The 15,848-nt window shown below is 36.7% G+C and overlaps 1 protein-coding gene across 4 annotated transcripts in view; it reads right to left on the bottom strand.

Moving 5' to 3' along the window:
- The window catches only part of F8 (coagulation factor VIII), a 298,778-nt gene that overhangs the window by 158,313 nt on the left and 124,617 nt on the right, over positions 1–15,848 (bottom strand). For all 4 annotated transcript variants that reach the window (XM_077144781.1, XM_077144780.1, XM_077144778.1 and 1 more), the window contains one exon: positions 13,903–13,996. In XM_077144781.1, coding sequence (XP_077000896.1) covers positions 13,903–13,996 — 94 coding nt within the window. The remainder of the gene's footprint in view (positions 1–13,902; positions 13,997–15,848) is intronic.

Here is a 15,848-nt window from a genome sequence, read left to right as displayed (position 1 = left end):
TTGAAATAACTATTTTGAAATTCTGGAGGTCAGAAGAACCCTGTACAGTGCGCAAGGAAGAGCAGGAGGAAGAGGCTGATAAATTATGGTAAAGAACAGTAAATTGCTCTCTCCATTAGCAGTTACTAGGAGTTATCCCCTATGCACACAGCAGGTCATCATGGGGTTCAGCCCCTATCTAGCTCGCTGGTGACAGAAACATAAAAATCCTCTTCTCCAAGACCGGGGGTGAGCACAATTCATCAGTGATCTTGGCTTTTGATCAGCAACTTTGAATCACCAGGAGAGGGTGGCCATTGTTTCAATTATCCACGCTCACCCTGGACAAAGGCAACGATGGCCATTGTTTGTTTCAAACTGCCCTGGACAAAGGCTATGGCAGAGGAGACTTAAAGACACTCTGTTTCCTTAGGGCTATAGGGGACAGTTAGCTGAAGGGCTGTATTGGCTGGGCAGGCCAAGAAAGCTTAGTTTTGGAAAGCCATTGGGATCAATCTTTCCTGATCCCCCCCCCCCAGGGCACTTTAGAGCCAGTTTGAACACCCCCATGGGTCCCTGGCTGATTTAGCTGGGAAAGATGATGTGAGAAAGTCCTTTCTGAGGGGACCGTCCTCCAGGAATTTGCCCTCCAGGCAAAAGCAGCATGAGACAATGAAGGGAGTTTAAAAACTACAGGGATGGACTGTCTGGGAGGAAGGCCTGCAGGGTTCAAATACCAGGGAGTGGGAGGTCTGTCTCCTGAGAAACAGAGGGGAAAACAAAACTCCTGTACCAGGGTATCTCCAAAACTAATAAGCAAAAGCCCAGAAAGACAAGGAAAACTTCCACACTGTATTTGCCTTGGGCAGACCTTCCTGATAGGAGGGCTGAAGCTCAAGAAAATCTCTTTCTTTTCACAGATGGTTACAAAAATCAAGAAACAGACATCTCTGGGAGTAAATCCCAGAGTTAACATTTAAAATATCAAAATGTACACTGTGCAATAAAAGCATATAAGACAAACAAAGAAAAAGGAAATGATGGCCTATCCAAAGGAAGAACATAAAAAAAATCCGGAAAACACCAATGAAGACGAGAATGTGGACATACCAAACAAAGCTTTTAAGAAATGATGTTAAAAACGCTCAAAGCAGGCAGGCCATGGTGGCTCAGCAGGTGGGATTCTCGCCTGACATGCCAGAGACCTGGGTTCGATTCCCGGTGCCTGCCCAAGCAAAATAAATACAAAACAAAACAAAAATGCTCAAAGACATTAAAGAAAATATAAAAAAGAACTAAAGGATATCTGGAAAACAATGAATGAGTAATCTGCGAGTCTTAGTAAACAGAAATTTTAAAAAGGAAGTAAACAGAACTACTAGAGTTGAAGACAACAATAACTAAAACGAAAAATTCCCAGGAGGGTTTCAAGAGCAGATTGGAGGTGGTAGAAGAATAAGTGAACTTGAACACAAGATACTTCAATTGAGTCAGGCTGAGGACCAGAAAGAAAAAGAGATATTAAAAGTGAAAATAGTTTAACACACCTCTGGGACACCATCAAGCACAGCAACATATGTATTATGGGAGTCCCAAAAGGAGAAAAAAGAGGTAAAGAGGCAAAAGGAAAAGCCAAAGAAATAATGACACGGAACTTTCCAACCCTAGTAAATATGCACATCCAAGAAGCCCACAGAACACCAAAAGGATAAACATGAAAAACAAACAAACAAAAAAACACCACATCATATATTCATCACACTATCAAATGCAAAGGACAAGGAAATAATTCTTAAAGAGGCAAGAGAAAACCAACGTATTACATACAAGGAAGTCCCCAAAATATTGAGTGCCAATCTCATCAGAAACCATGGAGGCAAAAAGGCGGTGGGATGAAATACTTGAAGTGCTGAGGGAAAATAACTGCCAGCCAAGAATTTTATATCCAGCGAGACACTCTTTCAAAAATGAGGGAGAGATTATGACTTCCCAGATAAACAAAAGCTGAGTGAGTTCATCATCACCAGACCAGCCCTACAAGCAATACTGAAGGAAGTTCTTCAAAATGAAAGGAAAAGACACTAAAAATGGTCCAAAGCAGCATAAAGAAATAAAGACCTGCAGTAAAGGTAACCGTGTGAGTAATTATAGTAATTATAGATGTCACTATTGTTGCTAAAATGCAAATGCATGAAAAGTAATGATGAGCTTATGTTTTTGGACATACAATGTGCAAAGATATAACTGGTAACAAATAAAAAAATTGTAGAGGGACAGAGGGTTACAAGAAGTGTATATATGCATACTATTGAAGTGAAGCTAGTATCAAACCAAATATGATTGTTATATATCTGGGATGTTAAATGTTAATCCCATGGTAACCACAAGAAAAACAGATTAAAAATATATCTGATAGACATGAGAAGGCACTCAATATTGTACAATACAAAAAAAAACAAATACTAAAAGTAACCTTTAACAGAAGTGAAAATCCTGTATTATCAGTAGTGACTTTAAATGTAAATAGATTAAATTGTCCAGTCAAAAGGCAGAGATTGGCAGAATGGATAAGAAAATATGCCCCACCTACATGCTATTTGCAAGAGACTTGCCTCAAAATCAAAGATACAAGTAGGATGAGGGTGAAAGGATGGAAAAGACTATACCATACCAGTAGTAACCAAAAGAGAGCTGGGATCCAATACTAATATTGAACAAAATAGACTTTAAGTAAAAAACAGTTATGAGGGAAAAAAGATGATCATTATATATTGATAAAGAGGACAAGTCAACAGGAAGACCTAAGAATTATAAATATACACGCATCTAACAGCAGAGCCCCCAAATATATGAAGCAAATACTGAGAGATTTGAAGGGAAAAACTGATGGTTCTACATTAATAGTAGGAGACTTTAACATACCACCCTCAATAAATGGATACAACGTCTAGTCAGAAGATGAATGAGGAGGTACAAAACTTAAATGATACACTAAACCAACTAGACCTAACAGACATATATAGAGCAATGCACCCAATAAAAACAGAATACACATTCTTCTCAAATGCACATGGATCATTCTCCAAAGATATATCATATGTTTGATCACAAAACAAGTCTTAGTAAATCAAAAAAATATTGAAATCATACAATGTACATTCTCTGACAACAACAGAATGAAGCTAGAAATCAGTAACAGAGGGAGAAATGGAAAATTCATCAATATGTGGAAATTAAACAACATACTCTAAACAACCAATGGATTAAAGAGGAAATCACAAGAGAAATTAGGAAATATCTTGAGGTGAATGAAAATAAAAATACAACATACCAAAACTTATGGGATGCAGTGAAGACAGTGCTAAGAGGGAAATTTATAGCTTTAAATGCTTACATTAAAAAGAGGAAAGAGAGACCTAAACCCACAACTGGAAGAAATAGAAAAAGTAGAGGAAACTAACTGAAAGCAAACAGAATGAAGGAAATAACAAATATTAGAGTGGAGATAAATGAATAGAAAACAAAAATACAGTAGAAAAAATCAACAAAACCAAAAGTGGATTCTTAAAAAGATCAATAAAATCGACAAACATTTGACTAGACTGACAAAGAAAAAAAGAGAGAGGACACCAATAACGAAAATCAGGAATGAAAAGTGGGGGACATTATTACCAACCTCACTGGCATAAAAAGGACTATAAGAGGAAAATATGAACAACCGTATGCCAATAAATTAGATAACTTAGATGAAATGGGCAAGATCTCAGCAAACCAATCTTTATTAAAAAGAGACTGAGTCAGTAATCGAACACCTCCCATAAAGAAAAGCCCAAGAACAGATGGCTTCACAGGGTAATTTTACCAAACATTCCCAAAAACTTAATTCCAGTTCTGCTCAAACGTTTTTGAAAAGTTGAGGAGGTGGGAACACTCCCGAAATCATTCTACAAGGCCAATATCACCCTCATGCCAAAGCTGGATAAAGATACAAGAAAAGAAAATTACAGACCAATACCTTTTATTAACCTAAATACAAAAATCTTCAACAAAATATAAGCAAAGCAAAATTTAAACATGTTTCCGCATGAGGAAGAACAAAGAAATGTCAATAATGCAGTGTGCTGAAAATAGATGGTAATTAATATTTTAAAACTTTAACATATGTGTGACACAAGCAAAAAATGTTTATTTGGTACAAAATTTATATTTTGACTAGTGCATTTCCTAATATAACTTATGTGGACAGCTTAACTGAACACCATAGTATTTGGAACCTTGCATAGGGCATGAGATTTTGCAGGTTTGTCCAGAGTGATGCCCCGATAAATCCCAGAGCAATTTGAACAGTGAATAGGGAAGTATTTGCAGAGTCTCCTAGGGGGAATGGTGAGAAAGGGGGGAAATTCAACTTCCCCAAGTGGAGAATTCTTGATATTCTCACAAGCAGTGGGGACAGCCAAAGCAACAGGCCGAGCCTCCAATCTTGGGGTTTGTTTATATGAAACTTAATCTCGCCAAGGATAGGCTAAGCCTACTTAAAATTAGGCCTAAGTGTCACCCCCAAGGGAACCTCCTCTGTTGCTCAGATGTGGCCTCTCTCACTCTCGGCCGACACAGCAAGAAATCTCACTGCCCTCCCCCTCTCTACATAGGACATGACTCCCAGGGGTGGGGACCTTCCTGGCAACATGGGACAGAAATCCTAGAATGAGCTGGAACTCAGCATCAAGGGATTGAGAAAATCAGTCTCGACCAAAAGGGGTAAGAGCAAAATGAGACAAAATAAAGTGTCAATGGCTGAGAGATTCCAAACAGAGTTGAGAGGTTATCCTGGAGGTTATGCTTATGCATTAAATAGATATCACCTGTTTAGTTAAGGTGTAATGGAGAAGCTGGAGGGAAATGCCTGAAAATGTGGAGCTGTGCTCTGGTGGCCATGTTTCTTAAAGATAATTGTATAATGATATGGCTGTCTCAGTGTGACTGTGTGATTGTGAGAGCCTTGTGTCTGATGCTCCTTTTGTCTACCTTATCGATGGATTAAAAATAAATAAATAATAAGGGGAACAAATGTTAAAATAAATTTAATAGATTGAAATGCTGGTGATTGGTGAAGGGGAGGGGTAAGGGGTATGGTATGTACGAATTAAAAAAAAATAAGCAAAGCAACTCCAACAGCATATTAAAGAATTATACACTATGATCAAGTGGGACATATCCTTGGTATGCATGTTTCGTTCAACATAACGATATCAATGAATGTAATATTTCATATTAACAGTATGAAGGAAAAAAATCACATTATCATCTTAATTGATGCAGAAATGGCATTTGACAAAATCCAGTACCAACTCCATGATAAACATACTCAGAACACTAGGAATGTAAGCAAACTTCCTCAACATGATAAAGGGCATATATGAAAAGCCTACAACTAATATCCTACTTACTGGTGAAAGACTGAAAGATTTCCCTCTATGATCAGGAACATGACAAGGATTCCCACTGTACCACTGTTATTCAACATTGCACTGAAGTTCTTGCCAGAACAGTTAGGCAAGAAACAGAAATAAAAGGCATCCAAATTGGAAAGGAAGAAGGAAAACTTTCCCTATTTTCAGATGATACCATCCTATATACAAAAAATCCTGAAAATTCCACAACAAACTCCTAGAGCCAATAGATTAATTCAGCAAAGTGGTGGGATACAAGATGCACACCCAACAATCAGTAGTGTTTATATGTATAAGCAATGAACAATTAAAAGAAGAAATCAAGAAAAAAATCCATTCTTAATAGTATCTAAAAGAATCAAATATCTAGGAATAAACCTAACCAAGAATGTAAAGGACTTATACACAGAAAACTACAAAACATTGCTAAAGAAATTAAAGAAGACCTAAATTACTAGAAGGCCATTTCATGTTCATGGACTGGAAGACTACATATTGTTAAGATGTCAATACTACCCAAAGCAATTTATAGATTCAGTGAAATTCCAATCAAAATTCGAACAACTGTATTTGCAGAAATGGAAAACCATCATCAAATTTATATAGAAGGGTAACTAAAGCCATCTTGAAAAGGAAGAATGAAGTTGCAGGACTTATGCTTCCCTGCCTTAAACTTATTATAAAGCCACAGTAATCAAAACAGCATGGTTCTGCCCCAAGGACAGACATATAGACAAATGAAATAGAAGTGAGTGCTCAGAATTCAACCCTCACATTTATGGCCAACTGATTTTTGACCAGTCAGTTGGGAAAGGATAGTTTCTTCAACAATTGCTGCTTGGAAAACTGGATCTCCATTTGCAAAAAAAGAAAATAAAGAAAAAGGCAGACCCCTAGCACACACCTTATATAAAAATCAACTCAGAATAGATCAAAGGCCTAAATAAAACAGGTAAAACTATCAAACTCTTAGAAGAAAACATAGGGTAGCATCTTCATGACCTTGTGCTTAGCAATGGCGTCTTACACTTTACACTGAAAGCACAAACAACCAAACAGAAAATAGAGAAATGGGATCTCATCAAAATCTAAAACTTTTGCTCATCTGAGGGCTTTATCATGAAAGTAAAATAACAATGCAAACAATGGGAGAAAACAGGAAACCACATATCTAATAAAGTCTTATTATCCAGGATTTATAAAGAAATTCTACAACTTAACAACAAAACGACCATCAATCCTTTAAAAACCATTAAAATACTTAAATAGACATCTTTCCAAAGAAGATATACAAATGGCTAGAAAGCATATGAAAGATGCTCAACATCATTAGCCATCAAGGAAATGCAAAACAGAACCACAATGAGATACCCTTTCACACTCATTAGAATGGCTATTATTTGAGAAAAACAAACAAGGAGGTGAGGCAAGATGGTGACATGCTGAGGTGTGGAATTGAGTTCATCCTCCAAAGCAGCCAGTAATTAGCCAGGAATTGTATGGAACAACTGCTGGGGGGAACATCAGTGACAGGACACATAGCGTACACCAGTCTGGAATGGTGAAACAGTTGAGATCCCACAGAGAACTGTAAATCACCCAACTGTGGAGGCTGGCACCCATCCCCTATGGGCATGGCAGGCTGGTTACCTGAGGGGAAAGGAAACAGACTTTACTAGCAGCAAGGACTTACCTAAACCAAGCATCAATTTTGGAAATAATTAACAAATTTTGACTACTGAAATCTGGCCTCAAGCACAGATAACCTGGAGTAAGCATCAGAGGAACCAGAAGTTTTGGCACCATCAGAGAGGGGCAGGGCTGATAGAAAAAAATACCTGAGGCTTTTTGAGTTGGAGCACAAAATACTGGAAAAGGGCTTGACCCCAAGGAAAGGGGGCACATAGAGCCTAGGGATACATAGAGCCACATACCAACTCAAGCTTTGAATGACAAACCCGAGGAACAGAGGTCCTGCTCTGAGAGGCTTTTTTTTTTTTAACTTCTTAACAGCTCATTAGATAGGAGTGCAAACACTTTGAGGCTCCAGCACCGCCCCAGGCAAGGGCGAAATTAAAGAATGTCCAAGAGAAAAAGTAAATAGTTAGGTGGATGTGGCCAATTCCCTAAAGGGTGTATATTCCGTAAGAAAAGGGGGGTGGGACCCAGCTCAGGTGGAAACCTTCCTTGAGGGAATTCATATCCCAGGGGCTTGAAAACAGAAATAACCAAAGCCTGCCTACTATCTCAGCTTCTGTTTCAACAACACCCTAGCAGTCTATTGAAATTAAGTGAATCATACCACTTTATGCTGGTGGGACTCATGGGCAGACAAGTGCTACATGCTGGGCAGGATAGGAAAAACACAGAGTCTAGAGGCTTCACAGGAATGTCTGACAACCTGCTGTGGTCAAAACAGCATGGTACTGGCGTAAATATTAATATACTGACCATTGGAATCAAATTGAGTATTCAGAAATAGACCCTCTCATCTATGGTCAATTGATCGTTGATAAGGGGTTCAACCAATCCAACTGGGACAAAGAAGCCTCTTCAATAAATGGTGTTTGGAGAACTGGATATCCATATGGAAATGAATTAAAGAGGATCCATATCTCACATACTATAAAAGAATAAACTCAAAATGGTTCAATGGGCAAAAGACATGAAAAGACACTTTTCAGAAGAGGAAATACAAATGGTTAAAAGGCACATGAAAAGATGCTCAATTTCACTGGGTATTAGGGAAATGCAAATCAAACCCACAATGAGATATTATCTCACACCCACGAGAATGACCATTATGAAAAAAACAGAAAATGATAAGTGCTGGAGAGGATGTGCAGAAAGAGGAACACTTGTCCACTGTTGGTGGGAATGTAAAATGGTACAACTACACTGGAAGACAGTTTGGCAGTGCCTCAGGAAGCTAAGTATAGAATTGCCATAAGATTCAGCAATCCCATTCCTAGGTATATATTCAGAGGAACTGAAGGCAAGGATCACAAATGGACATTTGTATACCAATGTTTATAGCAGCATTATTAACAATTGCCAAAAGATGGAAACAGCCCAAATGTCCATCAACAGAAGAATAGCTAAACAAGCTGTGGTATATACATATGAAGGAATATTACATAGCTGTAAGACAGAATAGTCATGGAGCATGAAACAATGTTGGTGAAACTTGAGGACATTATGCTGAGTGAAAATAGCTAGAAACAAAAAGATAAATACTGTATGGTCTCACTAAAAAGGACTAACTAAAAAAGGAATTTTTTCATATAAATTATGGTGCTGAAGGCATGGCTATCTACTTAGGTTGGATTTATGATGTGTGAATAAAACTGTTTAAAAATGAACAGAGAGAAAGAAGTGCTAGAGAAAATGTGAAGACAGAGATGTACCTATTCACTGTTGGTAGGAAACGGAAAGGTGTAGCCCCTTGGAGGGCAGTGTGGTGGCTCTACAGGAGGCTAGGGGTTACCATAGGATCCTGAAACCCCATTGCTCAGTATGTACCTGGAAGAATTGAGAGTGGGGACAGGAATGGACATTTGCACACTGGTGTTTCTGGCAGCAGTGTTCCCAATACACAATGGATGGAGGTGACCTAAGGGTACATCAACTGAGGAATGAAAGGTGGAACTGTGGTGTATACATAAAACAGACGACTGAGTAGCCACAAGAATGAATGAAGTTGTGAGGTATGCAACTGGGTGAATGAAACTTGAGGACAATATGTTGAGTGAAATAAGTCAGAAATAAAAAGACAAATGTTATCATATATCACTTATATTGACTAACTATAATATACAAACTCAGAAAATCGAAGGTGAGAGCATGGATTTTCAGGTTGGGGCCTTTTGTAAAAGGTCCTAGACTAACCTCTTACAGCAGTCACATCTATTCAGGAGTTGTAACTGTTATTTCTAAATTCTGAGATAATGAGCTATTTGTGTATAACCTGGTCATTCCCTGAAACTTTGAGTGTTTAGGTGACACATGAGACTCAGAGTTAAAGCCCTGAAGGTATGAAAGTCAGCATTACCCCATACAGCAACTGTGATCAGAGTTTGACTAAAGAAATGAATGAAACTGATCTGGATAGGACTAAGGTAAATCAGAATACAGGGTAAAGGAGGATATGGTCCATATTTTAAAACCAACTTCTGTGTGAGACCAAAGGAGGAGATGCTTATTTGGTGGAAAATTTATATTTGGGGTTGTTCATTATCTAATTTAATTTGTATGGTCTGTTTATTTGATCACCATAATTACATGAAATCTTGAATAGGGTGTGAGATCTGATTTCCCAAAGTTTCAGGGAATGACCAGGTTAGTGTGATGCTCTGATGCATCTCAGAATATTTGCAAAGTCCCCTTGGGGGACTGGGGAAACAGGAGGAAATACTAAAACTTGCCCATTTGGGGAATTCCTGATATTCTTGCAACAGTGGGACAACCAATTCAATAGGCTGATCCTTTGATCTTGGGGTTTGCCCCTGTGAAACTTATTCTTGCAAGGGAAAGGCTAAGCCTACTTACAATTACGCCTTAGAGTCACCTTGAGAGACCCTCTTTTGTTGCTCAGATGTGGTCTCTCTCTCTCTAAGCCAACTCAGCAGGTAAACTCACTTCCTTCCCTCCAATGTGGGACATGACTCCCAGGGGTACAAATCTTCCTGGTAACATGGGACAGAACTCCCAGGATGAGCCAGGACCCAGCTTCATGGGATTAAGAAAGCCTTCTTGAACAAAAAAGGGAAGAGAGAAACAAGACAAAATAAAGTCTCCATGTCTGTGAGACTTGAAACAGAGTCAAGAGATTATCCTGGAGGTTATTCTTATGCATTATATAGATATCCCTTTTCGGTTTATAGTGTATTGGAGTGGCTAGAGGGAAGTACCTGAAACTTGAACTGTAGTCCAGTAGCCTTATTTCTTGAAAATGATTGTATAACTATACAGATTTTACAATGGAACTGTGTGATTGTGAAAACCTGTGTCTTATGCTCCTTTTATCCAGGAAATGGACAGATGAGTAACAAAATAAGGATAAAATAAATAAATAATGAGGGGATAAGGGGTAAAAACAAATTGGGTAGATTGAAATACTAGTGGTCAACATGAGGGAGGACTAAGGGGTATGCATGTATGAGGTTTTTCTTTTTTCTTTTCATTTCTTTTTCTTTAGTGATGCAAATGTTCTAAAAATGATCTTGGTGATGAATACACAACCATGTGATGCTATTGTGAGCCATTGATTGTCTACTTTGGATGGACTGTATGTGTGTGAAGATATCTCAATAAAAAAGTTTTTAAAAAATAATGGCTGCTATTTAAAGAAATGGAAAATAACAAGTGTTGGAGAGGATGTGGAAAAATAGGAACACTCATTCACTGCTGATGTGAATGTAAAACGGTGCAGCTTCTGTGTAAAACTGTTTGGCAGTTCCTCAGAAAACTAAATATAGAACTACCATATTACCTGGCAATCCTGCTACTCAGCATATACTCAAAAGTATTGAAAGCAGGGATTCAAACATGTATTTGCACATCAATGTTCAGAGAGGCATTATTCGCAATTGCCTAAAGAGGGAAGCAACCCAAGTGCCCATCAACTGATGGATAGATTAATAAAATGTGGTACATACATACAAGGGAACATTAGCCATTAAAAGAGAATGAAATTCTGACACACACAACAACATGGATTAAATTTGAAAACATCATGTCCAGTGTAATAAGCCAGACACAAAAGGGCAAATATTGTATGATCTCATTAATATTAAACATTAGAATAAGCAAACTCACAGAGTCAGAATCTAAAATATAAGTTACCAGTGGACAGGATGGGGATAGGGAATGGGAAGTTAAGATTTAAAATGTAGAGAGTTCCTATTTGGAATGAGGGAAATGTTTTGGTAATGGATGATGGTGATGGTAACACATCATTGTGAGTGAAATTAATAGCACTGAAATATATAACTGAATATGATTAAAAGGGGAAATGTTAGATTGTATATATGGTAATGAAATAAAAATGTTTTCAAAATCATGGAACTACAAACAGTGAACCCTAAGTTAAACCATGGACTTCAATTAATGGTGCAATTATTAATTGCCATCAATTTTAACAAATGCTCTGCAACAACACAAGGTATTGGTGGTGGGGTGGTATATGGGAATCCTGTACTTTATGATGATTATTCTGTAAGCCAAAACTTCTCTAATAAACAAAAAAAAGTATTAAAAAATCACAATGAGATACCATTTCATACCTACTATAATGGCAATTATTTTAAAAATAGAAAATGTTTTAGAGAGGATGTGGAAAAATAGGAACCCTCATACATGTTGATGGGAATGTAAAATGGTGCAGCCACTATGGAAAACAATTTTGCAGTTTCTCAGAAAGTTAAGCTTAAAGTAACCTTATGACCTGGCAGTCACATTTCTAGGTATATACCTAAAAGAATCGAAAGCAGGGACTCAAAGAGTGATCTGCACAGCAATGTTCATAGGAGCTTTATTCACAGTTGCTAAACAAACAAACAAATAAAAAAAAAAGTAGCAACCCAAATGTCTTCCACAGATGAATGGATGAACAAAATGTGGTATATATGATATTGTGAGCCACTGATTGTACACCATGTATGGAATGTTTGTATGTCAAGAATGTTTGTGTGGTTGTATATGTTTTTACAATAAAAATATTAAAATAAAAAATGTGGTGTGTACATACAATGGAATATTATCAGCCTACAAAGGAACAAAGTTCTGAGGCATGCTACAACATGAATGAACCTCATTACCATCATGTTGGGTGAAATAAGCCAGGCACAAAAGGACATATATTGTATGATCTCACTGATATGAAATAATTTGAATACACAAATTCATAGAATCAGAAAGTAGAATGCAGGTTACCAGGGGCTCAAGTGGTGGTAGGGAATGGGGACTTAATGCTTAATTCATGCAGAGTTTCTGTTTGTGGTGATGGAACACTTTTGGCTAATGGATGGTGGTGACAGTAGGAAATATTTTGAATATAATTAACACCACTGAATTATATATTTAAATATAGCTAAAAGGGGAAATTGTAGATTGTATATATATTACTAGAATAAAGTTTTAAAAAAATTTTTATTTTCACTAAATAACAGTGAACCCTAATGTAAACTATGGATTGTAGTTAATAGTACAATTATAATAACAATGTTTCATCAATTGTAACAAAGGTGCCATACTAATACATTCTTAATAACAGAGAAAACTGTGTGTGAGGGGTGTTTATGAGAACTCTGTACTTTCTCCGTAATTTTTCTGTAAACCTACAATTTCTTTAGTAAAAAGTAAACAAAAATAGTCCATTTAAAATAGCATATAAAAACATGAAATACTTAGACATAAATTTAGCAAAACATACACATCCTCTACCCTTAAAATCACAAAATAGATTGCTGAAAGAAAGGAAAGCTGACCTTAATTAATGGGGAAATATACTATGTTCGTATACTAGGAGACAAAATATAAATAAGGTATCAACTCTCCACAACTTGATAAATAGATTCATGAAATACTAATTAAACTTCCAATAGCTTTTCCTTTAAAAATTGAAAAGATCAGTCTAAACTTTTTGTGGAAATGAAAGGATCTAGAGCACCAAACCAATTTCCAAAAAGAACAGTTTGAAGATTTACATGACTTGAATTCAAGGTTACTATAACACTAAATAATGAAAACAGAGTGGTATTGTATAGACATGTAGATAAATGGGACAGAACGTAGAGTACAGGAAAATAGGGTACAGGAACATACACATGTGTATGTGTCTAGTCAATTGATTTCTAACAAAGATGCCAAGAAACTTCATTGGGAAAATTTTGTCTTTTCAACAAATGGTGCTGGAACAAACTGGATATCTGCATGTAAATACGCAATGAACATTAACTACTTACACCATGGAAATATTAACTCAAAATGAACTATAAACCAAAAACATTAAAAGTTAGAACTATAAAATTTCTGGAATAAAACATAGGAGAAAATATTTATAAATTTGGAGACAGTAAAGATTTCTTTATATAAGACATAAAAAGCATGAAACTTGAAGAAATTGATAAACTGGACTTAACCAAAATTAGAAATTTTTATTTTTGAAAGATAATGTTAGGGATAATGAAAAGACAAGTCTGCAGTTAAACATTATTCACTTAACAGGTGATAGAGCCAACTGGCTGTGCAATATTTAATAGCAAAAGCACATCAGGGGACTCTTCACTAACTGATGTGAAACATCACCTGAGGATTCTTAGAACTCAGTTGGTATGACTTTAGAGTAGGGCTTAAGGTCCCATGTCAATAGCTATGGGCAAGAACCAGTAAAATTTTGGTTACTACTGATGCTATGAAATCATATTTATCTACCAGTAAGTAAGAAATATGAAAATTGAAGTATACTTACCTTTTGGCAATCTTCCAGAGTGCAAAGGACTGACATTAGTGATTCCATGAGGGTAGATGTTATAAGGTCGGCTTGCTTGATTCTTAAATATAATCTGCAATTGTAGAGATCAAATCCTAAGACAACTAGAATCAACAAGAGAGGCCTATATCTAGAAAATAAAAGCTCCCTGTATTCACATTATAGGGGATTGAGCCTACATAAAGCTCAAAACATTTGTTCCTTTCACTTAATTGTTCAGATGGTTATTGGGTTTCTTGCTAAAGGCCCATTTCAAGTATTTAAAATTATTTTAATTGCTTCAGGAATTATCCCTTCTCACACTAATTGAAATTTGAATAGTGGAAAGGGAGACAGCAATTCAGGTGATAAAACATTCACCAAATGAACAAGCATGACCAGGAAGACAACTTATTATAGCATTAGACCAGGCTGGCAGGTAGCATCGTCTGACAGCATGATCTTTAAGAAAACAAAGAGGACAGAAGGGCAATAACACGGAGCTAGCAGTTAGGAACTCTGAAGACACCAACCCTGCTTCATGTATGACATGAGGGTAAAAAACACCAACTTCTGATTTCAAATGGTACTACAAAGCTAGAATAATCAAAACAATGTGGTACTGACACAACGACAGACATATTAGACTAATGGGATAGAATTGAAAGTTCAGAAATAGAGCCTCACATGTACGGCCAATTGATTTTTAACAACAGTGATAAGTGTATGCAATGGGGAAAGAATAATCTATTAAACAGATGATGTTGGGAAAACTGGATGTCCACATGCAGAAGAATGAAATTAGATCCCTACCTCATACCATGTACAAAAATCAACTCAAAAATTGATCAAGGTCCTACATATAGGAGATACACTATAAAAATCTTAGAAGATAACATAGGGGCAAATCTTTGTGACATGGGATTCAGTGAATTCTTAGATATAACACCAAAAGCACAAGACAACCCCCCCCAAAAAAAAACAATAGATAAATTTTACTTCATTAAAATGTAAAACTTTTGTGTATCAGAGGACATTAACAAGAAAGTAAAAAAAATCTTACAAAATGGAAGAAAATAGTTGTGAACCATATGTCAGATAAGGGCTAATATGCAGAATAAATAAAGAAGTTTTACAGCACAACAAAAAGAGCAACAACCCAATAAAAAATGGGTCAGGTACTTGAACAGACATTTTTCCAAAGAATATATACAAACGGCCAATAAGCATGTGAAAAGATGCTCAACATCATTAGACAACGGGAAATGTGAATCCAAGTCTCGAAATACCACTTCATAACCACAAGGATAACTATTTTTTAAAAAATAAGTGTTGGAAAGGATGAGGAGATACTGGAAATCTACAGCATTGTTGGTGGGAATGTAAAATGGTACGGCCACCACAGAAAGCAATATAGTTGTTACTCAAAGAGCTCAATATTGACTTACCATGGAACCCAGCAATTTCACATCTAGGTATATACCTGTGCTGGTTTGAAACTGTTATGTACCCCAGAAAACCCATGCTTTTTAAATCCAAATTTGTGGGTTCAGACACTGGTCATGTGCCTTCCTAGCTGACAGAGGTGTCCAAAATGCCAGCAGCCTTTCTTCAGAGGCATGATATTTCTCTGGATGCCTTAGCATGGACAGATTCATGGCTTTAGAACTATAAATTCATAAATAAATCCCTTTTGTAAAAGTCAATCCATTTCTGGTATATTGTATTGTGGCAGCTTTAGCAAATCAAAATAATACCCAAAGAATGTGAAAACAGGGTCTCAAAACATATTTTTATTCTAATGTTTATAGGAGTACTATTCAGAATAGCACAAAGGTGGAAACAACCAAAGTCTATCAACAAATGAATGGATAAACAAAATGTGGTGTATACAATCAATGGAATACTATTCAGCCATACAAAGGGATGAAATTACAAGATATGCT

Source organism: Tamandua tetradactyla, chromosome X (genome assembly GCF_023851605.1).
Source record: "Tamandua tetradactyla isolate mTamTet1 chromosome X, mTamTet1.pri, whole genome shotgun sequence".
Taxonomy (NCBI): Eukaryota; Metazoa; Chordata; class Mammalia; order Pilosa; family Myrmecophagidae; genus Tamandua; species Tamandua tetradactyla.
The sequence above is the reverse complement of the archived record's forward strand: the minus strand, read 5'-3'. Positions and strand labels throughout refer to the sequence as shown.